Here is a 25,266-nt window from a genome sequence, read left to right on the forward strand (position 1 = left end):
TTCTCTACGGCTTTCACAATTTAAAGAGGGTATCGGAAAGATTACTCTGTGCAGAATTGAATGTTTTAGCTCTCTGGTCAGCTATGTTAATTCATTGCTATACAGAATTCTGCAGTTATTGTTCTCAAGTAAAATGATATTTTATCTCAAAAAACCTAAACCTTAAATAATGGTAAGCAATTCTATCCATACGGATCAGAGGACATATTTAAATTAAGTACATATAAATGTTTTCATATGTTATGTTACTTTGCATTTATATAGCGCCTTATGTACCACTGGTAAGATCTCAAGGCGCTATAAATATAAATGATTCTATTTTCAAATTGTATAAAATAGTTAAACAACAACTTAAAATGCACAGATCAACCACAGATTAACATGCACGATTTACATTTAAACAGAAAAATAAAAAATATCACTGAATGCTGAATAAAATAATATACAGTGGAAAGATTGATAATCACCATGCACACCCAGTCTTCATAGATGTATTCTTAATAAGTAAAAGATCCTATGTTAAATTCTATGTTAAATTCTTTGTTAAAAGATTCAGAGGGAATACATAAGAGACTATTCGAGTTTATGATTTAACAATAAGATTGTACACCCATCAATGGGTTAGATCAAACTGTATTCAAAGCCTAAGTTGTAATGTTTATGCGATTGTTTTTGTCAAAGGAGCTTGTTTTGTATTTAAGACACACATTTTAATGTCTCCACCTCTTTTTCCAACTATTTTTAGCTTATCTAATTTCTTTTATCTTCCCTTTTCGACTAAGGTATAGCACGATTAGGTCTGATACATACTACTTTACCATTACCGTTACCACGAGTTTAAATGGTTAACATTACCATGTTACTTTAATACCGGTCAGACCTCTTGTACAGATACTAATTTCTAATTCAAGTTGGATTCACTATGTTCTTTTCTTCCCAGCATTTAGACACATCACACACTTAGGTAAACAAAGAAAATGACGGCAGTTTTACGTCATCACGCCATGCAGATACGAATTTCTATCTTTAGTTGGATTCACTATGTTCTTCCTTTCTCAGCATTTAGGCATACCGCACATGTAAACAAAGAAAATGGCGGTGGTGTGACGTCATCGCGCGGGTGACGTCACCCGCGACTATAAATACTCAATCCGCTTCCATTTTCATTTTAGAAGCGGATGGAGAGTCTCCAGTGACCATCACTATAGGAAGCCTGCTTTTTCATCATCTTTTACTTGTAAGTACGCCACTCTGTCACTACATTGAGCCTCACAGCCAATGTTCGCTCAATTTCACAATATATCCTCTGCTTTTCACTTTATTTAACAGAATAGGACATCCTATCCACACAGAAGCCTTAGATAACTGCCTGTGGAGTCCTAAATTACTTGCATAAGTAAGTTCTACCTTCTTATTAGTACCTCTTGCACTAGTCATCACTACTAAGGTCCTTTTTTTATCATAGAAGCTATCAATAGAGTGTCTACTTCCTTAAGCAAGTGTGTGTTACAGCATGAGCTCTAAGCCAAAATCAATTATTTTTTAACCACAATTGGAACACAGTCATTTCCCTGATTAAGATGGGTTTGTCTGTTATCTTAATAGGCTCATAGCATTAGCAAATCTCATTACTTTAATGGTTTTGTTTAGAGCAATGTAACTGGAATAGATTTCAATGAATGAATCAATGATGTATACAGTAACATTTATATGTGCCTCTAACTGATTAATGAAGTACCTTGTTTTTGTTCTAAATGTACATATGAACATTAATATGAATATTAGATTATTAATTTATTTTTTCTCCAGAGTTTAAACTTAATGTAAAGAATTCAGAACACATTGCCCCTGATGAAGAGTGAAAATTGATACTCGAAACGCGTTGGGCCAGATTATAAATATAAATATTTTTTTGAATGTCTTTTGTTAAAAATCTGAATAAATTACTGTTTTTCTGATAAACAGATGAAATTGTCAAGTATTAATTGGGAGATTCCAGAACACTTTTGCAGTCATAGCAAAGCAAAGAAAATTACTGAAATTGTAAAACAATTCTTGTGAAAAGCAATTAGGTTACCAATAGTACCCTATAAAATTTGTATAGGCTACGGCCTTTGTTGATAGTGTGCAGGGGACGCGGGTTTCCTTAATCTGGAAACCATTGTTCCATATAAAATAATATACAGTGGAAGTAAGTGGGATAAATAGTTCAAAATATGAGAGGACAATATAACTCAGAGAAAAATCACAAAGAAAAATGATAAAAGTAGACACAATAATACCAATTAGTAACTACTATATTGATCTAGATAATGTCTATTTATCTGATAAATTCATTGGATCATGTAATGTATTGTTCAATCAGATATTCTGGTGCAGACAATTGATAATCGCAATTGGACAACAATGCATATACATGAATATGTTAATCAATCCGATGTTCTGTCACTGGCAATTGATTGTAGTAATTAGTCATCCGGTCATCAGTTCATGTATTGATCAATAAGATTTCTTAAGATGCTGATTGATTATGGCACTTAGTCACTACATTATTTATGAACACTTAGGGCCCGATTCATGGAAGTGTTTTATAATGGCGCAATCCCATAGGAAAACGTTCCATGAATCAGGCCCTTAACGTAGAGTCAGGTAATGCCCATACATCCTCTGAGGCTACTCATCTTCTTCGGCACACGTTATTGCTCCACACGTTACTGTGAGATCAGCCCTTTAGCAAAGCTGCAACATCCTCCTAAAATCATCTACCCCATTGATTTTAATGGCATCGTTCTCTCAAATATCCTCACCCTCAATGTGATTCAACAAGTTGGGAGATATGGAAGGAACACTGTTACAGGATTAACACCCTTCATAAGCAATTTCGAGTAACATGTTGGACCATTATTGTCACTTAAGGGAATACATAAGAGCCCTTATATAACCCTAATTTTGAATTTCATACCAGCATTTTACACGTTTTTGTTGTCATAAAATGATCATTGCTTTGCTGAGAATCTCCAAATTATCTCAACAACTTAGAGTGGAAAGCTCAGGTGCTACCATCATTTTAAAGGTAGGGGACTACCTTATGTTAAATTGATGTGTATTGCGCGCCCCTGCCGTGTTCATGGTCTTCCTCCCCTAACAAGGCTCTGTAAGGAAAAGTGGGTTGATGAGAGAGGGATAGGATAGATGTTGTGCTCATCTGTTGGTGTGTGCAGAACCAGAAGCAACTGGTGTCTGTGTGTGTGTTAGGTTTCTGTGTGTGTTTGGTTTTGTGTACTGGGCTTGTTGTGTCTGGAAGGGCGGTGTCCAGGGTTTGAGTTGTTTGTTGTCAGAGGTTTTTAGGTGTATAGCTTGGTTAGAGAGTGATGTGCGTTTTGCGTGTTTTGTTTTTGATTCACTATCCCTCTGGGCGTGTTTTTTAGGTGAGGGGTGCGAGTTGTGTGCAAGAAAGAAGTATTTATCACGGCGCAAAAGTGTTGATAACCTGAAATTACATTACAGTATAAATAATCAGGGGTACGTGGGGACAGTGTCAGCCCATGGAGTAATGTTCACTCTCGCAACAAGCATAAAATGACAATATGCCCATGTAATTTGGCAAATGGTCATCCTGTTTTTCAATAACCAGCGCCCGGATAACAGGTGGCACGTTGACCTGTTATCCTCTTGGCCAAATGCTCTATGCCTTGCGGCAAACCATCAATTGCCATGCAAATCGACAAACGATGTGTGATAGAACTACATATGCACACGTGCACACCCCACCTGAGATCCAGAGAGCTGTTATCGTTGCTCCTACCACCACTGACCTCCATAGCCCTCTTTCAGTAGTAAGTTACTGTCTCGATACGTTCAAACCAACGCCTGCTTTCTCTACTGCGGGCACTTCCGTTTACACGCGTTACTCAGGCAACGCAAACAGCCCTTTCATTGGTTGTGCTAGTCTCCGCAGGACCGGCCGCGCGCGTGTACCACTGACTACCCACTGATCCCGGAACGTAGACACAAAAGAGGGACACATGTCCAGAAACGTAATTACAAAGTTCTATCTCCCCAGTCCCCGCGAAATGTTAAATATACCTTTCAATAATAATAATAAATAATACCTTTCAAGTTAAATGTCACTATTGCCAAAAAGGATTTTGATCGCGCTAAAATGGAGCTTTGACGGTTTAGCCGTTCTCTCTGCGCACACCGTGCCGCCGCGAATTTGTCAACACACCGCTTATGTTTCCCATTTGTCACTCAACTGTAATGCTCTCCCCGCCTGTGCCCCCAGCAGACAATCTTCACGTTCGTTTGGAATAGTTGTTACTTCTGCAACCGTTCTTTTCCCCGAAAACACTGCCAGTCACAACTGTTTAAGCATTCTCAGGGCCTCATTACAAGTCTTTGTAACGTCACGGTTGCAGAGGGAAGTCAGGTGCTGGAAACAGTCCTAATGAGGCCCTCAGTATGTTTTAAGGTCAGTAGCAGCCTATGCCAATCGCAAGGGAATACCTGGATTACGAGGTGACCCACCTCCCACAGGAACCCCATTTTTACTTTCCCAAAGTCACGCCCCCCCCTCACCTCCGGGCAGGAAACTCATACTGGGACGAGGAAGAGCAGGACTAGTAGTAATGAAGATTATCAGTAAATCATCCGGGAATTACCTCCATGTCCACTCAACGTATGAGGCATGCCAACTCCAGAGAGAATGGGCTGAGATCAAAAACACCACAGACCACACTGGTATTTGCAAATCGACCAACACCAATTTATCGAAGCACACAGTCCAAGACAGCAGCAACAAAAAGCAATTCACAGAAGTGCTACACTCAAGACCCCAGCCCCGAAAGCACCAGCTTAATTATGGTGGAGGTTTAAATGGTAGTGATGAATAAAGATGTTGGGGTCAGACCAGGTGGCGGAGCGACAAATGTCCAGGATAAGAACCCCACGCGCCTCTGCCCAAGGGGAGGCCTTCCCCCATGTGGACCTACCCTGCACCCTAAACGATAGGGGAGAACCCACAGAAGAATAAGCCAAGGAGATGGCATTCCGCAGCCATCGACTGATTGTGGGCACATACGCTTTCCTCGTAGGGGCCGCGCCAACAAATGCGTAAAACAGGCTAGTGGGGGAACGAAAGATCTTACTGGGTTCCAAATAAACCAGGACAGCCCTCCTCACATCCAGAGTAGGCCAGCGGACCTCTTCTGGGCCGGAGGGAGAGGGAAAAAATGAACGAAGGACAATCTCCTGCACGACGTGAAACTTGGAAGCCACCTTAGAAAGGAAGGAGGCGTGACACTTAAGGAACAAGGCATCAGGGGAGACAACCAGATAGGGCGCCTCGCAAGAGAGGGCGCCAATCTCCCCCAGCAGCTGTACCAAAGTGATAGCCACCAGGAAGACATTCTTAAGGGTCAGAATTTTAAGATGGACCTCCTCCAATGGCTCAAAGGGAGAGGACTGTAGGGCCCACAGAGCCAAGGGGAGAACCCATGGGGGCAACCCAGAAACAGAGGTAGGCCTGGCCAACGAGAAACTCTTGAAAAGCCTCCCCACCAAGGAGTGACCACCCACATCAGGTCCCCAAAAGGAGCGGATGGCAGCCCACTGAGCGGCAGGGTAGAGACATAGAGACCCAGCTTAAACCCCTCCTGGAGAAACGAGAACAGGAGCCCCAGAACTCAAGGTAGAGGAACAGCCCTTAGCCAGGCACCAGGACATAGTGCCCTCAGTGACTCTCATAGGCCTTCAAGGTGGAAGGACGCCAGTCCAGCTGAATGGAGAACACCACCTCATCAGAGAGTCCCACAGAGACTAGGCAAGCCCTCTCGTTTCCAAGACCCCCAGACTAGGTTCTTTGGTCCCACCACCCCCATCGGGCAGAGCACCGGATCTAGACCCCCGAGAGAGGAAGCATGGGGGAAACCGCTAGGTCCAGTAGGAGGGGGAACTAACACCTGCAGGGCCAAAGAGGAGCAGCCAAGATGACCTCCAATTGAGAATCCTGAATCCAGAGCAGCACCTTCTGGATGAGGGGAAGGGGGGGGGGGGCTCATACAGAAGGCCTGCCGGCCATGGGGAGTTCAGGGCATCCACCCCCCATAATCCCAGGGAGGGGAATCTGGAGAAGAGACGACGAACCTTGGCGGTCAGGAGAGAGACAAATAAATCCAGAATCGGAGTCCCCAGCACCTTGGATACCCTTGAGAGGCCACATACTGCAGCACCCAAAACTGTAGAAAATCCCCTGCTGAGGCGGTCTTCCACTGCATTGTGCCAACCCCCGCAAGGGATACAATTTAGCCAAAAATCATGGAACCGCAGTCTTGTCTGGATCAGTCCATTCCCGCAGGATTTCAGCCTTCATTTCAGGGAGGAGGGGAAAGCCTCCCTTGAGCGTGCGCTTGAACTGGGGAGGAGGGGGTCTAGTACCCCCTGACAGGATGGTAGGGGCTCAGAGTCCGGGAACCTCATATGGTGGGACACTTGCAGGAGAACATCAGTGGTAGCCTCTTTGTCCAGATATTTCCCCTTAAAATACGATGACCGGGGGGAAGGAGAGTCACCCAAGCTGGAGGATGAGGCATCAGATGAGGAAGAAGAGGAAGGGGAGACCCCTCTACTTCGGCGGCCCTGGATCCCCTCCTCCTGCAGGGCCTTCCTGGAAGATTTTTATCAGTTTATCATCTGTCACTTTGTTACCCCTTCTCCTCTTTGGAAGGGGAGAGAAGGAGGAGGAGGATGGCAAAAGAGAACGAGGCTCAATTTTGCAGCACGTTTCACCATGGCATCAACCCCACACAGGAATAAGCAGGAGACAGAGGCGGGCTTGGCTAGCCCAATTTAAATAAGGTGACAGAAACACTTAACCCAGGAAACCAGGGGTGCCTAGCAACCCTTAACAAGAATCAGATGACACAGCCACCTGACAGAGGGAGAGAGGCCATCCTACACATGCAGGCCTGGGATCTATGCAAATACCTGAATTTCCATAAACAGTGCAGAACATAGAAATGCACGTAACAACCAACTCACCTCTGCCCGGGGTGCGATCACCCCTGGCCTGCAGCATTCACAACCTCCTGCTGCTCTGCTGCTGCGGAAGGGGTGTACCTGCCCCCGACAGGGGGGTCCCCTCAACCACCTCCATGCTACCTATGCCAGAGAAGGAAGGAGGGCCCGGCCTCAGCACGCCTCAACAGAGTGTCCCTGTCCAGCAGGGACTCCCCAGAGAAGATGTTGCCATGGCAGGACGACCCCCTGGCCAGCAGAGGCCTAGTGATGCTGCAGCGGTAATGAACGCCCCCGCACGCTATGCAATGGAGGGGGACAAAGAAGAACAGGAGTACCTGCCGAAGGTAAGAACAAAAACAAAACTGGTGTGGCTTGGGAGAGGTGGGCTATTATGCCTGGAGGTGGTTTTAAAGAAATTGAATGACTTGGCCCATTTCATAGCTCATTTGCTTTGAGAAATTGAATAAAAAGCCTTAAAATTTGCAGTTGGTTCTGAAGGGGGATCCAATATGTAATCAAATACCTTAGATGCTAGGTCACTCACGTGTGGTCAATATATTATAAGGGAGACAGAGTACAAAGTAACAGGGAGCTTTGAACAAAGCTATTAATTAGCTCATCCCTATCTTTTTTAACCCTACAGGTTGCATTGACCTCTTTTTCCCTCTACCTGGAGTTTTCCGAATAGGATTGCGCCCTCAATTTATTCTCCTGATGAATGTTCTATATTGATTTCTAAAGAACAGAAACATGTTGAGACCCCTTTGCTCTGGATTGTAACAGAGTTAACAAAGATCTTATGAATGTCAATGAGTTGATAAATGTATACAATTAATGAAATGCATTGATACTCTGAAAATAGTTTTCTGTTACACAAATCATTCATTGATTTTGACGTTTTCCTATGAAACTTGTTTTTAGACACATTGTTTGTTTCATTTAGCCGCAGTGCTAACTTATGTTTATCTATTTAATCCTGTTTTAATCATTGTTCATACTTTATTAAAATTCTATTGATTTTGTATGCTTATTTAGCACGATTGTTCACTTTGTTCAATGGTCCCTGTTACCTTGTACTCTATCTCCTTTATAATATATTGTCTACCCACCCGGGCCTAGATAGAGTCTACACCTCTAACCTGTGTTAATTTAGTGTTAACCGGGATTCCTCCTAGATACCTTATAATCACTCACATGTGGTACACACGTGGATGCAGCCAATTATGTACAGGTCTATGATAAAATTGTGTGCACAAAAGAAACCGAAGATGCACAGTAGAAAAATATCTATTTTTGCTACATCACTGACAGTGTGCCTTATACAGTTTTACACTCCGGCACTTTAAAATATGTCCATCAAAAACTATATGCAAGTAGACATTACACCAGTTTTAGTTTGGGCTATTAGGTATCCCTTGTGACACCTATAAGCCAAAACGATTGCATTGCAGTACAGATAGGGAGAAATGGCAAATGAGGAGGAACGCAAAGCTTGTAGGTATTGTTGGTTGTTTGCTAACCCATTGACTGCCCATGGCCCTGCTAATCCCTATGGCCAATCCCACCAAGTGCCTGCCCCTATCTGCCAAAAATGCCTCCTCATGTGAACTCTTTGAGCTTGCTTTAATCAAGGCATACCAGCAAACTTTGAACTCAAAGTGCCTGCCTAACAGTGTTTGTTCAAAGCACTCTTCTGAGAGTTAATGACTTAGTTGGAGCCGTAAACAAACTACGGGTCTAATACAAATCTCTTACCAGGTCTGCGTTCAGCCACTTGACTTATAAGCACTCTGCGTGTCCTTCACTGAAGTCCTGTTAAAAACAAGCATTTGGAAGCCACTGAAGTCCTGTTTAAAACAAGCATTTGCAAAGCCAACATTATTGGTGTGTGCATACGTTTAAAGCTTTTGCCAGGCACTGTTAGATGCCCACGTACCCGAACCATTTTGCACCTGCTACCAACAATGTGTAGTTAATACCACTACAGCTGCATGATTTAGCTTCACCTCAAGTTTTCATTCAATTCGGGATTCAATCAAATTCATAGAGCACTTTGGTGCGTATGCATAGCCCCCTAGGAGCGCCCCGGCTCTGAGTGTCCTTCTTTTGCACTCACCGGTACTCAGCGTTTGGCTACTCTGCTTCCAGTCTGCTTCACAGTGTTGCGGGCCGGTCTTCATGAGCCCTGCTCTCTCTGTAGGTGCTTCCTGACACACACCGATGCCTCCACTTTTGCTCCACGGACGCAGACAGTGTCCCCTCCTTCTTCTCTCCTGCTCACAGCTCCAGCTGCTTTTTCTCAACCACGGCAGCTCCGATGTCTTTGTCAGCCTAACGGCACGACTCACTCTGGGCTCCACAGGATCTCTGGGACATCTGCCGATGTCCTGGCTTCTCCTCAGGACCCACCACGTCTGCCTCCTCACGAGAATGGTCCCCTGCTGGTCTCTCCCACACAGGCCTCCCTGTTGCTCTCTTTGTTGTTCCTTTGGTCTCCCTTTGGTCTCCCTTTTTAAACCTGCAACCACTTGATAGGTTGCAGGTGTGGACTCCCTATTGGGTTTGCCTGACTATAGTTAAAGGGCCATGCCTGACCATTAAAGCACTCTGCAGGCATTTTGTTTCTCGTTGCCGTACTAGATTGGTGTAATGAGGTTTTAATGTTCATTACTCTTAGTCCCCTCTTCCTCGTCCCAGTACTGTCAGAGGTAAAATGTAGGGAAATGAAGGGAACGGTTTTACAATAGCCTATAAAGGCTGGAGGAGGGTTAGGTTGGTCTTCAATAGGAAAAGGGGGATGCCCTGTCTCACCTGTGGGCACCCCAGGGGAGTTGCTAGGTCTGGAAAAGACTGGGGCTAAGCTAATGTCGGAACTATTGGGACTGGGGGCTAGCTAGCCTTTTGGCTGTAGCTCCTGAGATTCAATCCGGGGCTACAACCAAAAGATCAGGGGCTATAGCCCCCTTAGCCCCCCCCTAGCAACGCCCCTGGGGCACCCCATTTCCAATCCCCAAGGACCCTCCACCCAGGTGATCCTCCCTCACCTCTGCACCCCCAGGGTCAGGATCAAAAAGCAATGGCCTTTCCCTGGCAACCTGAAGAGAGGACCCACCACATCCTGAATTGCCTACAACTGAAGCACAGCCCAACTTACTTTCATAACACTCATGTTGGGTATTAATGCAGTGCCGTACAGCGATGTGTCTGTGAGAGTAGTATGGGCGTTCACTATGTCATGGCTTATTGTAGGTCACGTGCATTTTGGATCTTGCCATGTCTTTCTTTGGTGACCCTGATGGCCCAGCACCACAGGGCCTAGGGCACAGCTGCCGATCCAGAGTTCAGGCGGCTGATTGTGGGCCTTGCTGTTGCTGATCCAGAAGAGGTCTTCAGGTGCCAACTAGGTGTCCGCTGGCTGGCACCCAGGCATGGGGAAGGTAGGAGGCGGGGCTTTATTGTTGAAAAGTTAGTTGGGGCAATCTCACAGGGAGAGGATGTCCAGTTTTGGGGTTTTCAGGGCAGTCCACGTTAGATCTTGCAATTTTCTTCATGACCTTGGGGTGCTTGTGTGACTGGAGCACTGTTTACTGGCATCTGCTGGTGGTGCCCACATCTTCTGCCCCTTCTTTGCTTCCCCACTCCAAGCACACAGAGAAGGTGGCCTTGTACCACACAGTTAGAGACACTTTTTCCAGGTGTAAACTGGTTTTCCTTGGATGGCAGAGGAATAGATTGGAGACACTGGCAGATACGGCCTGGAGCGGGAACTCTGTGCCCTGATGGGGAGGGATATGGGCACAGACCCAGCAGCTGGTCTGATTGAGTTTGCGGGCTGCCAAATGGCAGATCTGGAGGAAAGAGTTCTCTTGGTAGTCTCTTAACGCGGAAGGTAGGAACAGAGGGAGCAGAGCAAGCGTGATTAACTGCCTAATGGCAGACATTACAGATTGGCTTAAGGGACCCACAGGGAGCAAGAACACCCGGTTGGAGCAGAGCATGTGCAGATGAGTCATGGTCCCTCTGTCCTCCAAGTCTTTTGGGGAGCAGATGAAAAGTTCACTAGTTCCAGGGGAAAGTGGAGATCTCATAAGAAAGGAAGTTAGAAAGAATTCAAAGTGAGTACACAAAGACAGTATGGTGGCAAAGTGCAATAATAAAAGATAAAAGGCATACACTTAAAGCAAAGTGAGCTTGGTACACTCTGGCTGTACAGTGGTCATATTCAGAGACTGAAATATATTAAAAGCAGCACTGTTACACCCCAAACACAGATCGACCAAGCATATATTCCAAACATTGCAACTCACAAATGTCAACTTTGTACAATAATCTGTCAGTTGTAAAAGAAATAAAACATTACATTAAAATACTATGATGGACAATGCTTTCTTTCCTTCATTTGATGAACATTAAGGAGTGCATGAGTGCTCCATTCAGAACACTTAACAGCGTCCCACTACTATACTTTTATCCTTTTTAAACTTCTGTAACATAGTCTTTGTTTTTCCGGTTAACAGTATTATATGTTTGAACGATTCAGGCCTCTTTGTGCTTTTGAAAATATAGTTCTCTTTTAAACTGGTGCATTCTGCAGCTCCTGTTTTCACTTGGTATTGGTAGCAACCCAGTCTTAGGGTGGAATGCTCTCAAAGGCCCAATGTGTCAAGTGTTATCTCTCAGCTGTGCAGGTGATTCCCCACCGTTGTCATGGTAGCAAGTAAGAGGCGGAAACCATTAATACAATTATTTGTTTTCTAGTGCCCCTATCACTTAAACTTTAAATAATCTTCATTGGTCTTTGACTCTTCCAGCACTGAGCTGTCTACCTCACACTTAAAAGGAACAGCACAATTCTCCATTTTTGGCATCAATTTGCTTTAGGGAAATAGACTTGGGTTCCAGTTATTCTGGCAGTAGAATGTTTGCAGTTCTGAGACAACTACATGTGCACTAATCAAATACTTTTGTCCTAATCATTTTCACAATGGAGCTTGTGCAGTTTTCTGAGAGGACAGAACTGATTTTAGTTTATTTTTGCTTTCTTGCCCCACTGACTTCAATGGATTAGCACACTAAACTACCCTGATTTACTATCGAAGCATCACTTTTTTGTTTACAGTCCTTAACAATCGGTCCTGTGAACGGTTGGACCTTGAGATTTCTACAGAGGTCTGAGTGGGTCAGCAATGCGAGGTGCACAACTGTTTGATGATTGTTCAAATATGCCATTTTCTCAAAATTAATTAAAATTATATTAAATGCCTCACTATCCCTAATCTGGTGGGGTTTTCTCTGTCTAACAAAACTAAGCAGAAACACTCTAACACAGGATGCCTGGCCCTCACACTCAAACTTCAAATACACAAAGACTATATACGGCACTACAATCAACATAAGCAATGGCACTCGCAGTTCCTTGATAACCTTTTCAATAACCTGGGTTAACTCCTGTCCCCAGGATTCAAGGTTAATTCAACTCGAATGTTCATCAAAAGAAAATAAGGAAATATACATAGTTAGCAAAGTCTGAGTTCAGTTTTTGAGGTTGCAATGGTAAAATAAGGTTGTTTTAACCCAGGTTCCAACAACAAGCGAGTTCTTCTTGGTGAAATAAAAATGTTCATCTTCCTCAGAATCGCATCAATGGCAGTCCTAGCCACAATGCTTTTTCACCACTTTCAGTTACCCAAGAAGACTTGGTACAGTTCAAAAGAAATACAACTCCTAGAATGTTATTGAAACATAATTCCTGGTTAACGGTAAGATTCACTTTAAGGTACTTCAACACCTTCAGGTAGGCAAGACACCATTCCTCTGAATATCTCTCTTCAAAAGGGGCAGCCTCCTTCCCTCTCTTATCTGTCTGACACAATAACAACCCAAGTTTGCCTTTAGAACCCACTTCTCTCTTTCTCTTATAGTCTTTGGCAATATAGGTTGTGTCAACTTCAAATAATCTTTATAAGCAGCAAGTTTCCCTTCCCCAACGTTGCCCTCATCTCTCAGCCAACTGTTAGCAAAAGCAATTACCCAGAAGCCTTGGTGCCCCCTATTGGCTATAGGTAATGCTTGCACACTGATATCGTAGGCAATGTTGAACTTCTATTGGCCTCACAATATTGATTAGATTGATTTCTGGCACCGAGAAAGGCTGCTTTCAGTCTTAATAGGGGAGGAATTGTGGCTTGGGCAATGCTTGTTCTCTCTTCAACTGCAGATACAATGTTTAACCACTTGACTTCTGAGTTATGATTTTTGAGTGAATAAAAAGGTAGAGTTCAGTCTTCCTTTGGAAAACAAAATTAGCCACACAAGATCACTTAATAAGTTTTGCAAAGGTTAAATGTTCAACAATGTCTTTCGCAATGTTTGTTCTGAGTTATGAGAGACACGCAACCACTTCCCAATAAAGTTTGTAAGGTTTAAGGGTTTAACAATGGTCTTTGCAGCGCTTGCTCTTCATGTAAGTGAAATGAGTATTAACTGATCACACACCAGTGCTACTTTCCCATTGTCCCTTTGTTAAAGACTTCAACGAATAACTACAGCAAGTGAATATTGAACTGGATACTGTTGCCGGCAGTGCTTGCGCAAGGAATCAGAACGCCAGGTTTGACTCACCGGCGTCTGTGATCCTTGTTCTGCGGGTTGCCCAACTTTGATGACTTTGTGCACAACTTCTGCTTCTGGCTTCTCAGGGACCCACACCCTTTCTCGCTGAAGGTGTCTCTCATCCATCCAATTCGTTAAGGAGCCTCTCTTGTGCCTGTGACCCAAGGCCTGACAACAGCTCCTCGCCTCGGTCTCCGACACACTTCTGGCGCAGCAATCTACATAGCCAGGCTCACATGGGGAGAGGCGACCCATCTGCACTGCTGTGCAGCCTCTGCAACTCAGAGTTTGGGGGAGCAGGACCCTCTCAGAACAAGCAGGCAAAACTGCTGCATCAATGTTCCGGCGTCCCTTTAGTTCTCACACTTCTGCCTTTAATGCCAGCACTGTGTCTTATTCTTTCTGCATCTGCTACGACAGCACGCACTCCAGCCACAGATCCAGCTCTTTCCTACGGCGTGCTCCTGAGGGGGCCTTTTATGCCTCCCAGGTTCCTTCGGGTGTGGGCTGTGTAAGGAACTCATGGTGGCAACAGTAAAGACAGACACAAGTGATCACAGTTCAAGGGTGTTTATTAAACTGTATAAAATCACCTAATCTAAACCTAAATCTAAGATGGGAGCAAGCTACGACCATCAAATAATAATAAGGTAGTCCTAGTGGCGTCTTGTCAAATAAAAAGGGCCTATACTAAAAAACCTATTGCCAACCCTTACCACTAAATTACAAATTAGTGTGAGATATGTTCACCAGAAAAGAAAGAAGTGTTCACAAAATGATAAGTCAGGACGGTATGACTGGGGTCTCCCTTCCCCACATTTATGGTATGGGACAAAGCAGGACTCTCGAGCACAGCACACTCCTGGGCTTCTCCATCATGAGCTTACAGTACATTTCCAAATTATCAGGGCCTTCTGTGTCTATGTCTATGTCTATGTCTATGTCTATGTCTATGTGTTTGTAACGCGCCGACAGCCCGCGGGCATCAGGGCGCGGAGAAAATCTGAGAGAAGAGTCTTGTAGATCGCCATAAGAAAAAAAAAACAGTTCGGGGAAAGAACAGGTGATCGTCTAGATACTAGTGGGAGGTCCTGACATATCTGGAGGTTATTGGAAGAGGTATGTTTTCAGAAGTTTCCTGAAGTTACCATAATTACCTTCTAATCTAAGAATCCCTGGGAGGTTGTTCCAAAATTTGGCTGCTATGAATGGGAAGGCTCGGCCCCCCCCTGCTGCTCGTTTCACCCTGGGGATAACCAGGAGGCCTGAGTCGGCTGATCTCAGGTTTCTTCAAGGTGTGTAGAGTGTGAATTTCTCTTTGAGGTACCCTGGCACCGTGCCATATAGGCATCTGTGCACGATCGTCATGGCCTTAAAATGGACTCTTTCTTCGATTCTGAGCCAGTGAAGATCTTTCCTTGCAGCCGATATGTGGTTTCCAAATTTAATTTCCTTAACAATACGGACTGCCTCATTTTGCATGACCTGGCAGCGATGCAGCTCTTTCTTGGTGGCCCCCACCAATAGTGCATTGCCATAATCGAGACGGGATAGTAAGATCGCTCTTGCGATGTTAGCCGCGTTTGCTTCACTTATGTAGGGTCTTATGGCTCTCAGCAAGCGCAAGTAATAAGTGTTGTTTTTGTGTAAATGGTTTACTTGCGCTTCGGCCCCTACTGAGGCTTCTACCAACATCCCAAGTGTTTTAACTTGGGGTAGGACTGAAATTTTGGCATCTTTTATACTGAAAACCTTGTATTGATCGCCTAGTTTGGTTCTGGCATGCTGAGCTCCAAAGATCATGAGCTCAGTCTTGCTGTTGTTGAGGCACATCCAATGCTTCTGCATCCAGATATCGATGATTTTATATACCTCTTCTACTTTCACACTATCTAGTGTGTAGTCTCCCGTCATTTCAATGACCAGCTGCGTATCATCGGCATAGTTGGTGAAAAACACACCGATGTTTTCCAATAATTCACACAAACTACGCATGTAGACGTTGAAAAGCAGAGGGGACAGACTGGCTCCCTGCGGTACTCCAAATAGGATGAGAGCTGCTTCTGAGAAAGTGTCTCCCCAATGAATGCGTGCCCTCCTGTCACTTAAGAAGGAAACTATCCATACCAGTGCTGTTGGAGAGCAGCCTATGGTTTTATCTAGGGCCTTTTGTTGTAGTTGATGGTCCACTAGGTCGAACGCTGCACTAAGATCCAGTAGCATGAGCATCCCAGACTTGCCCCGTTCTATCAGCTCTAACATGTGGGTTTGTAGGTCAAGCATAGCTGACTCTGTACTGTGGGCTGTTCTAAAGCCCGATTGCTGTGTGTGTAGCATCACCTGTGCTTCCACATGTTGTTGTAGCTGATTAGTGGCGATTTTGTCCAGAATCTTCAAAACAAAATTGGAGTTTGTTATTGGCTGTAAATTGCTAGGATCTTTCAGATCTAGGCCCGGTTTTTTGACCAGAGGGGTTATTGTAACTTTTTTAATGCTGTTGGGAATTTTCCCTTCGGAAAACGAGGTGTTAATTATTTTAGTGAGAGTTGGTGCAAATATTTCTTTATTATCCAGAATAATTTTTGTGGGCAGGATGTTCTCAGCACATGATGTAGGTTTCATTTTAGCTAGTACCTGGCAGAAATCTTCCTCTGTTATGGCTTTGAACTGGAAACTGTCCCTATTACCTGGTTTAGGCTCTGCTGTGGAGCAAATTTCAATACTAGCGGATTCCCTTGCTTGAATTATATTAGTTCTGGCTTTTAGAATTTTAGCTGCAAAGGCTTCTTGTACTTTCTCACAATCTTCTTTAGATGGATTATGTGGTACTGAGAGTGCTTTTGGCTTTTCAATTGACTTAAGGATATCGAAGAGTTTACTCGTTGAGTTAGTGGCTGACTCTATTTCTCTGTTGTAATAATTGAGTTTGGCATTTTTAACTGCCTTTCTGTACTCTAGGTCCTTGCGTTTCCAGTCAATTCTATTCTCTAGTGATTGGTTCTGCAGCCATGTTCTTTCTTTGGCCCGTTTCTCTTGTTTCAATTTATTTATTTCATCATTTTACCATTTGCCGTGATTGTTATTTTTCCTGACTAGCTTATTTGTTAGTGGGGCGTGCTTGTCCGCTAATTTTTGCAAGCCGGAGGTGTATTTCTCTAGCATGGTCTCACAGCTATCATTTTCTGAAAAAGATTTCAGGACTTGCTGTAGGCACGGTGCCAGAACTTCTGGCCCTAGATTCTTGAAATTTCTACTCTGAATTCCTATATGTGGGTTTTCTTGTCTTTGGGGTGGGGGGTCTTATTTTAGTTCCAGGGTAACCAGACTGTGATCGGACCAGATGCATGGCTCAGTAGAGACATGTTCTGATTGTACATTATTGGTACACACCCAGTCCAGCTGGTTCCCTTGTGGTGTAGTCGGGTCATTGTTAACAACATAGAAACCTGTGTTATTCAGGGCTTTTTCTAGTGCCAATGCCTCTTTGTCCGCCGGGTCCCCCCTCCACCTATTCATGTCGCCTACTAGTATGGTGGCGGAGTTTGCCGAGGTTAATTTATTGATTTGACTGACTACCTCATTTTGAAAGTCTGAGGTTAGCGCTGGGGGCCTATAAACCACAACAATATTCAGACAATTGTTGGGTGTAAAGGTCAGTTTTAATTGAATGGACTCACAGCCCGTACATTCAAAACTGGCTTTAAATAGGTGTAATGCTTCTTTTGCTATGACAGCCACTCCCCCTCCCTGACCCTTATCTCTATTTTTGTTGTATATGATGTATCCCTCTGGGACTGCAGTAGAGACCACAGGCCCAATAGGCTCCTTCAGACAGGTTTCTGTTAGACAGATAAAGTCCAGGTCCCTCTCTTTAATGAGGTCGTGGACATTTTGGGCGTGTTTGTTTAGGGAGCGCGTGTTTAACAGACCTATTTTCAGTCTGGTGTTGACTGGTGAACGGTTCATACTCTGCTTTGTCTTTTTTGCCAGCTGTTTTGCGGGATGCTTTATACTTTCTGTAGTGTTTGGTTGGGATAATGTTTGGGAGGGTTGCTGACAAGTGGTGCTGTCTGGCATGCTTCTCGGCGTGAAGGGAAAGTATCACCCCGAGTGTCTTACTTGGGCCTACCCAATGGGTACGGTGCTTGCTTTAAGAGGATTCAGGGGTACTTCAAGAAATGCTAAGGTGTGCGGGAAAGAGCAGGGGAAACATGTAACCAACACGCTTACCTCTGAAGACCGAGAGTGAGGACTACAGTCCTGCTGGGGATTGTAGTTCTAGTCAAAAGAAAACGCGTGCAGAGGGCAGCGTTGCTAGAAACTGCTCGCTTTCCTACAGCAACGTTAGGAAACGAAATGCTTAGCGGTCTACACAAATGTACATGCAGCTAAATTAAATGCAAGTGCTTCAACAATTGTTTTACCTAACGTAAATAGCGAAATTGCGGAACTGTCAATTAAAATCCTAATATCTTAAAATCTTTAAAACACCAAGTGGCCAAGTCTCTTTTAAACCAGGTCTCTTGCCTCAGAGGGTCTGGTGTGCTATAAACAACAAAACAAAAATTTCCTTTCAGTAATCTTCCTGTCGGGTGATTTCCCTTCACCTGTGGATCCCCCTCAACCGGGCTCTGATCCTTTTGCCACATTGGCCTCCCTCAGTCGGGTTCGCCACAGCCTTTTGTTCAATATATCAGCAACTTGTAATATTCAAGAGTCTCAATGGGCCTCATTACAAGGTGGGCGGTAAAAGATTACCGGCACCGGTAAGGGCACTGGTGCCGGTAATCCCTTACCGCCCTACTAAGAGGTCCCTTTGCCGGTCCCGTTTTACCAGGCGGCCTTAGCAGGACCCGCAAAGGGACTCTGGAGCTAATAACGGTACCGCAATTTGCGGTACCATTATTAGCGCCTTCCCCATTCCCATTGAGCCCTATGGGGGCTCAAATGGGAATGGGGAAGGGCCCTGGTGAATGGGGAATTACCGGTCCCTCCAACCTTGGAATGGGCCGGTAATTGCTCCATTCACCAGGGCGGAGTCGGTAAGGGTTTGGAGGCAGCCATGGAGCTATTAGCTCCATGGTTACCTCCAACCTCGTTATGAGGCCCAATGTCTTTTAAACAACCATTCGTTGTGGACATCCCATAGCCGGGTTCACACTTGTCGACACAGTGTTTACGGGGTGTTTTGTTTGCTCTCATTCGCGGGCATCCCTCACCTAGGTTCACATGTGCCAGTTTAACACAGTTCAGTTAGTTGTAAAACCTTGTGGGATTCACTTCTCTTAGCTTTTTATAGCCCCCAGTCAGGCTTCACCTTAGCCCCCAGTCAGGCTTTTTTCTTAGCACCCATTCAGGACTTCTCTTAGCCCCCAGTCATGCTTTACCTTGTCACCATTCATACAGAATTTCCCTCAGCCGGGCACAAACGCCTGTTTCACAATGTCAAATCATTGGTAATGGGTTAAGGACTTTCGATTGTACAAGGGATTTTGGCTCAACCCTTGTATGACCACCTTAACTTTATTCTGGCCTTTCCTACGGCCTCCCGTTATTATAATGTTCACAAGAAAAGGGGACCAGCCAGAGTCTTTCCCATGGACGCCCACATGACGCCGGACCAATCTGCAGCTGGTCTTTCCCTGGGCTTTAAAAGTTCACTAGCACACAAGTTCTTTGTTCATAACAAGTTGCAGTTTGCAACCTTCGCTCAACACTGTCTGGTTTACTATCGGTTCTCCCTCTGACTCACCGGTTGTGCTGACCTTGTTGTTTCTTGTCTCTGGAGTCAAGGACGGTACCACGGTAGCAAGTGTGCCTCCCCGCCTCAGTTATCAGTGCGCAAGGGTCCTGTGCACCACTGGCATCTGTTACACCACACGTCAGCTGTAGTTCCTGGTTTTATGATTCCTTTCACTGAGGCCACGCAGGTCTGGCTTGAAAAGGGCAAGGGCACTTCCCTTCTTTTTGTCCTTTCCGGTCCCAGCGCCTTTCTTCCCCGTTTGAACTGCCATCTTGGAATAGCTGGTTCCTTGTTCGTTTGTCCTTGCTCAGCGGGTTCTCTTGTGCTTCACCTTTTATCCCTGTGCGGAAGGGAAAGGACCGTCAGGTGTGTGTAGTTTTTGTCAATTGCCTGACTCTGCCTGACCCTTGTGTTGGGACAAGTCAGGTAAGTGGCTCTGGTGTTAGTCTGTTGTCTTTCACGGTGTAAGAAAGTGCCGGAAAAGGTGGGGGGTAGAGCTTCTAAGTATCCTATGGGGTAGGATGGAGAAAAGGTGTTATAAGGAAGGGGGTACTGTGTCTCATCTGTCGGTGTCCCACTTTCACCCCCTGAATAACCCCTATCCAGGTAATCCTCCCCCACTGGTCCACCCCCAGGAACTGGATCCAATAGCGATGGCCATGTCCAGGACACCTGGATGACAGATCCCCAGGGACTAGCGGGTGAGACAGCTTCACGTTCTTCACAGCTGTTTGGCTTAATTGCCTGACTACTGCTACAACATGCCTCTTCAGCACTCTTCCTTGTCCCACTACTCATGGGATTATGGGACCTGTAGTGCCTACAAATAATATCTAAATTACCAATTACTAATCAGAAAGTTTACTCTATACTTTAAATATTAGGTAGTGCGCCTACTAAATTTCTTTTTCACCTGTAGTGCCCAACAACAGAGTTAGTTCTTTTAGGTACTTGCTTGTTTTTAAGGGTAGATTTACTTCCCTTAAAGTCATTTAAAAATTAACCATTAGAATTTGTTCTTACAGGGGAAGACAATTTATTTAAGGCAACATTTCTAGATTCCTTTACATTATACCTTTAAGAGTAAAAGGGTGTTTATCCTGAAATACCTTGAAGTGTTTTTGCATTGGTAAGGCCTGCTCAGATTGTATGATACTTGTGCCCAGAACCCCAGATTGTGTGGGTCAGGGACATCATAATGACAATAAGCCATTACCTGTTTTGGTAACCTTGAAATAATGTGTCTCATCCCATGGGATCTGCTCGCCACCCTGGGCCTTATCTCCTGTCAGGTGATCCTCCCGCAGTACCCCACCACCACCAAGGTCAGGATCAGGAAGCGTCTCCCTTTCCCTGGCCACCTGAGAGGAGACTTTAGGCAGGGTTGCAGTGAGGGATACTTAGGATTCTTCACACTGGTGAAAAATTATTTTACCTTTGCCTGTGGGGAGGCAGAGACACTGTCATGTTCCTGGTTAACACCACTCTGGGGGATTTTCAGTTATTATTTTAGGCAGAGTGGGGTCACAGTGTAGAATTTACATTTTACCTTGCATTTCTACTGTGCAAATAAAAAAAAGTATTTTACGCCACCATAACATTCTCATGTTTGCGCAAAGCCACTGCATTCCTTAGCATCTGTCTTTTTTTTGCTGCTTAAAGCCGATAGATTCCATAAAATCTATTGTTAATGCCCCTGCAAGCGTAACATGCGATAAGAATATACACTTTTGCACTACGAAATACAAAAACCTGTTTTCGCCACGTTTAACACTTTATTTTTGCACTGATAGTGCAAATGTCCCAAATTGTCTGGATGGGACCTGAGTGCACAAAAGTGCAAAAGAAGGGGCCACATGGAATTAACACCCCTTATTGCAGTTGTATCGCAGACTGCATAGACATTAACTGCTAAGAAAGAGCATTCTGAAGCCCAAGCACTGTTGTCTTTTCTCAACTGAAATTACTCATTCATTTAGTCTTGATTTCATGAAAATAAGCAGAACCAGTTCATTAAAGTGAATAATTCTTATTTAACATTGGTCCTTTAAATTCCTGTACAGTATTTGTAACTTCATTTTCTCAACAATAAACAGAAGATTACAAATTCTATAATGCAAAACAATGAGCCTAACAAATGTACTCCTTACTGTCAATACACAATAAAAGAAAAGCAAACCCGCTTGTAGCCATTGTTTGACATGATCATGCAATATGTTGTGCATGATATGACACATTTGGAAGGTTTACAAAAAAAGGAAACACTTTTTGCATGTTTGACACGCATGTCTACGAGGCCGAGGCATGGTAATAAACGATACAATAAATAAAATGCAACAACTGCCAACTCTACACTCCCCCTTCTATATCATGTAATGTGCCCTGTGAGAATGGTAGGTTAAGCCATTGGCAAAAGAGGGCAGGACTTGCTCCTCAGGCCACACTCTGTCTACAGCCACTGACTGACACCACACATGGGTAACTGAGGATTTAGAAGGGCACATGAAGAATAACGAGGAGAAGTGAGGAGTATGTCCTTAGGTAGTTGCTGTATTTATATTTTGTATGAATTTGAAGAACCAGCATGTATTTTGAATTTACAGAGGGCAGAGGCATTCCCCAGAAAGCTGCCTATACAATAGCAGAAAGATGTGGAAAATGTGACGAGCCAGTTTATGAGTGTGTGAACAAAGTGGGACATAAACCAGGGAGAAAGCAAATACATGAAACAGGTGATTAACGAAGGTAATATTAACAAAGCGAGGGCATGTGCAGCAAACTAATGAGGAGCACTGTACAGACATACAAAGTAACATTATTAAGTGGCACTGCAGGGCATGTTGGTGGTCAGATAGGGAGGCTGGGAGAAGGGTTTGGGTCAATGCCCTCTTTTACCAGTAGGTCAACTTTAAGTGGAGCTTTGAAGAGTTCCACCGTCTGGCTGGCTTTGATTGTGATAAGCAGCGGATTCCAATGGAGCGGGATAAGTAGGGAGGAGGAGCAGAAGCAAGAGGAGGCACGGGACACTGATGATGAATGCAGAGGAGGAGCCAAGGGAATGATATGGTGAGCAAACTGAGATACAATCACACAGGCACTAAGGAGCAAGACCATTGATAGCTAGGAGAAGGAACATGAAAAGGGAGCAGTTGTGCATGGATAGTCAACCAGCATTCTGCTGGTAGGTAGAAATGTGGGAGGATCTGGGTAGGCCGTATGAAGTCCGGTAGCGAAGTTGAGAATATTGCCTTAGGGAAGGGAGGAGTAGAAAGGAAGGCTAAGGAGTAGGCACAATAATTAATCAAGTTTGCTGAGTGCAAGAGTGGATATTAAAGTTTTTGTAGAGTGATGAGTAAGAAATAGGTGAATTATGGATTTTCAGAATATTGACATGGTTAATACAAGCAGCAAAGGTGGTGGTAGTGATGTATTGTTGGCGGTCATTAATTAAGAGGACTCCAGCTTTGTAAGTATTGGGTAAGGAAGCAAGACTGTAAAGCAGAAAGGAGATGGGAGAGGAGAGAGTATTGGAAGCTGGGGAAAGATGACTTCCATTATCAAACAGCTCAGCATGGGGCAGTGAAGGGCCACCCATTGATGGATAGCAGTGAGATAGATGGTGTTCTGAGATGGCTGGGCTGAAGGAGGGAAAGGAGAAAAATATTTCAGGGTCTTCAGCAAAGAGGTGATAGGAAAGCTAAAGTACGAGATAAGCATACCTAGGGCAGAGGTATAGAGGGTGAAGTGCCGAGGTCCAAGGACTGATCCTTGGGGGATAGCGTTAGGTACAAGGGTGGGGTCAGAGTTTTGCGAGTTCCATGTGATTGTAATGGAGCGGCCTTCAAGGTAGTACACAATCCAGACAAGAGCAGATTTGCTAAATCCAAGGTCTGGAAGAGTGATAGGAGATGACCCTTCAACAGTGTCCAAAGCAGCAACAAAAGGATGATTATTGAAGAGAGTTTTGAGTGATGAGCATCAGAGCAAAAAGTTAGAGACGTGCATGGGTGCACTCTCAGTGTAGTGTTTACTATGGAACATAGATTGCAATTAATCTCTAATGCCGTTATCCTCAAGGTGCTTAGTGAGCTGCTTGCAGATCACCCACCCAAGAACCTTTGAATAATAGGTGTGACAAATCCAGGGAATTCGTCCCTTCTCCCCAAGGGGGAACCACCCTCTTTGCGGGTATGGATGTGAGCCCGGTACGCAAAACCTTCCGTTAGGGACTGGGCATGCGGGATCTCACTGGGGGTGAGCCCCTAACCCCTTAGGGTACAAGGAACACCCAGGCGAGAGGTTTGTAACATCTCCCTTAATGCCAGAGTCCCAATTCTTTTTTGGGTACATGGGGCCTGAACAAAATAATAATGTACAGGGGACTTTAAATGTGCTTGGTTTGGCAGCTGATCCCACCTTTGTGTCAGAAATGCAGAATCAATGGTGTTACGTCTCTCGTTGTAGAAAGGAGCGTAAAAAGGTTGAGACCCTTACCTGCAAAGGGAGAGACAGCGCACTCAAGAAACTTTGAATAATGGGGTAGGATTTAAACCAGGTGATAGTTTGCCAGGATGGTTGTGTGGGGGAAAATCTGGGAGTTTGAAATGTTTTAATGACCCCTTTGAACACTGTGCTTCGTTATAATGATGCGCAACCAATGCTAACTACCATGTGTAACAGGTGCCTTATAGCCTGTGTTGTGTGAGCTCTATGTTCAACTGTGCATGTGCTAACCTAGAAGGATTACCCTGTAGTACCCAGAGATACCTGCTTCCACAGTTCTCGCCTCTGACGTCTTTCCCTTTTGGCATACAGAAGCGTGTTTCAGATTGCCACTTTTGGCAAAGTGGCTTTAGCACAAGGAAGTAGTTATATAGCAAGTGGGCTCGGCTGCTCTGAGACGTGTGTGAACCATAGAAGAAGCTTGTTCAGTCAGCTCTGAAATGTATCACTGTTCTCCGCTCACTTGATAATGCTTTCCTGAGTGTGCGAAGGAAGCCCCTGCCTGAGACATGTATGCTGAGACATTGTTCATTCATCTGAAACAGTGTTGCTTGTCAGTATCATGCTATGTCTGAAACCTCCCTCTCCATTGAAAGACATGGCTGCTCTCGGGTATAAAGCCCAGTGACAGGAGGGGAAGGGGATTGCTGCATCAAGACTCATTAGTCGTATGGTTGCTGTTTGTGCTGTGTATGCCCTTTGCTGATTGACATTAAAGGGCGTTCACCAATCCACTGGAAGAGTCTGTGGTTATTTTTTCATAACATTTGGGTCAGCAGACATTTTCTTCAAATCGGGCAGGACAGTTGCAGATTTGAAGGAGGTTGGGAACAGTCCAGCAGAAAGGAAGAGGTTAAAGAGCTCAGAGAGATGAGGGCAGGTTGTTGGGACTAAGTGTTTGAACATTTGGGGAGCACACGGGTGAATAGGAGCACAAGATGAGTTGGAGCTGCAAAGAATTGGTGCTAATTTGGTGGGAGAGGTAGGGGAGAAGTAGTTAAGAGTAGAAGTGGAAGGGTAAGATCGAGGACAGAATGAGAGTGGAGGGGGGAGAGAGAGGAGGGCTGTGAGAGTGCCATGAACTTTAGAAATTTTAGAGGAAAGGTGTGAGCAATATTATAGCCGATAGGAGGAGGCAATGGATATTGGGTTGGGAGATCTGAGCAAAGCTCTGAGGGTAGATGAAATCTTGAGAGGGTGGGTATGAAGGGAGGAGAACAGGTTTGTGAAATAGGCAGATTTGGCAGAGTCCAGCACAGAGGAGAGAGCAGCAAGGGAATTACGTAGTCTATGGGCCTCATTACGACCCTGGCACTAAGTGAAAAACGATGGCGGTAAATGATTACCGCCATCGTTTTCCGGTAGGTCCGATTATGACCCGTGACCGTTAA

The 25,266-nt window shown here is 44.6% G+C and overlaps 1 protein-coding gene across 1 annotated transcript in view; it reads right to left on the minus strand.

The window, feature by feature from the left end:
- Nucleotides 1-3,882, minus strand: part of CFAP43 (cilia and flagella associated protein 43) — a 1,012,780-nt gene extending 1,008,898 nt beyond the window's left edge. Inside the window, exon 1 of the mRNA XM_069611745.1 lies at nt 3,772-3,882. Within this exon, the coding sequence (XP_069467846.1) occupies nt 3,772-3,821 (50 nt within the window). The 5' untranslated portion in view covers nt 3,822-3,882. The remainder of the gene's footprint in view (nt 1-3,771) is intronic.
- Between the last annotated feature and the right edge of the window lie 21,384 nt (nt 3,883-25,266).

The sequence above is a fragment of the Ambystoma mexicanum genome, chromosome 8 (assembly GCF_040938575.1).
Source record: "Ambystoma mexicanum isolate Mex_15411 chromosome 8, UKY_AmexF1_1, whole genome shotgun sequence".
NCBI classification, from domain to species: domain Eukaryota; kingdom Metazoa; phylum Chordata; class Amphibia; order Caudata; family Ambystomatidae; genus Ambystoma; species Ambystoma mexicanum.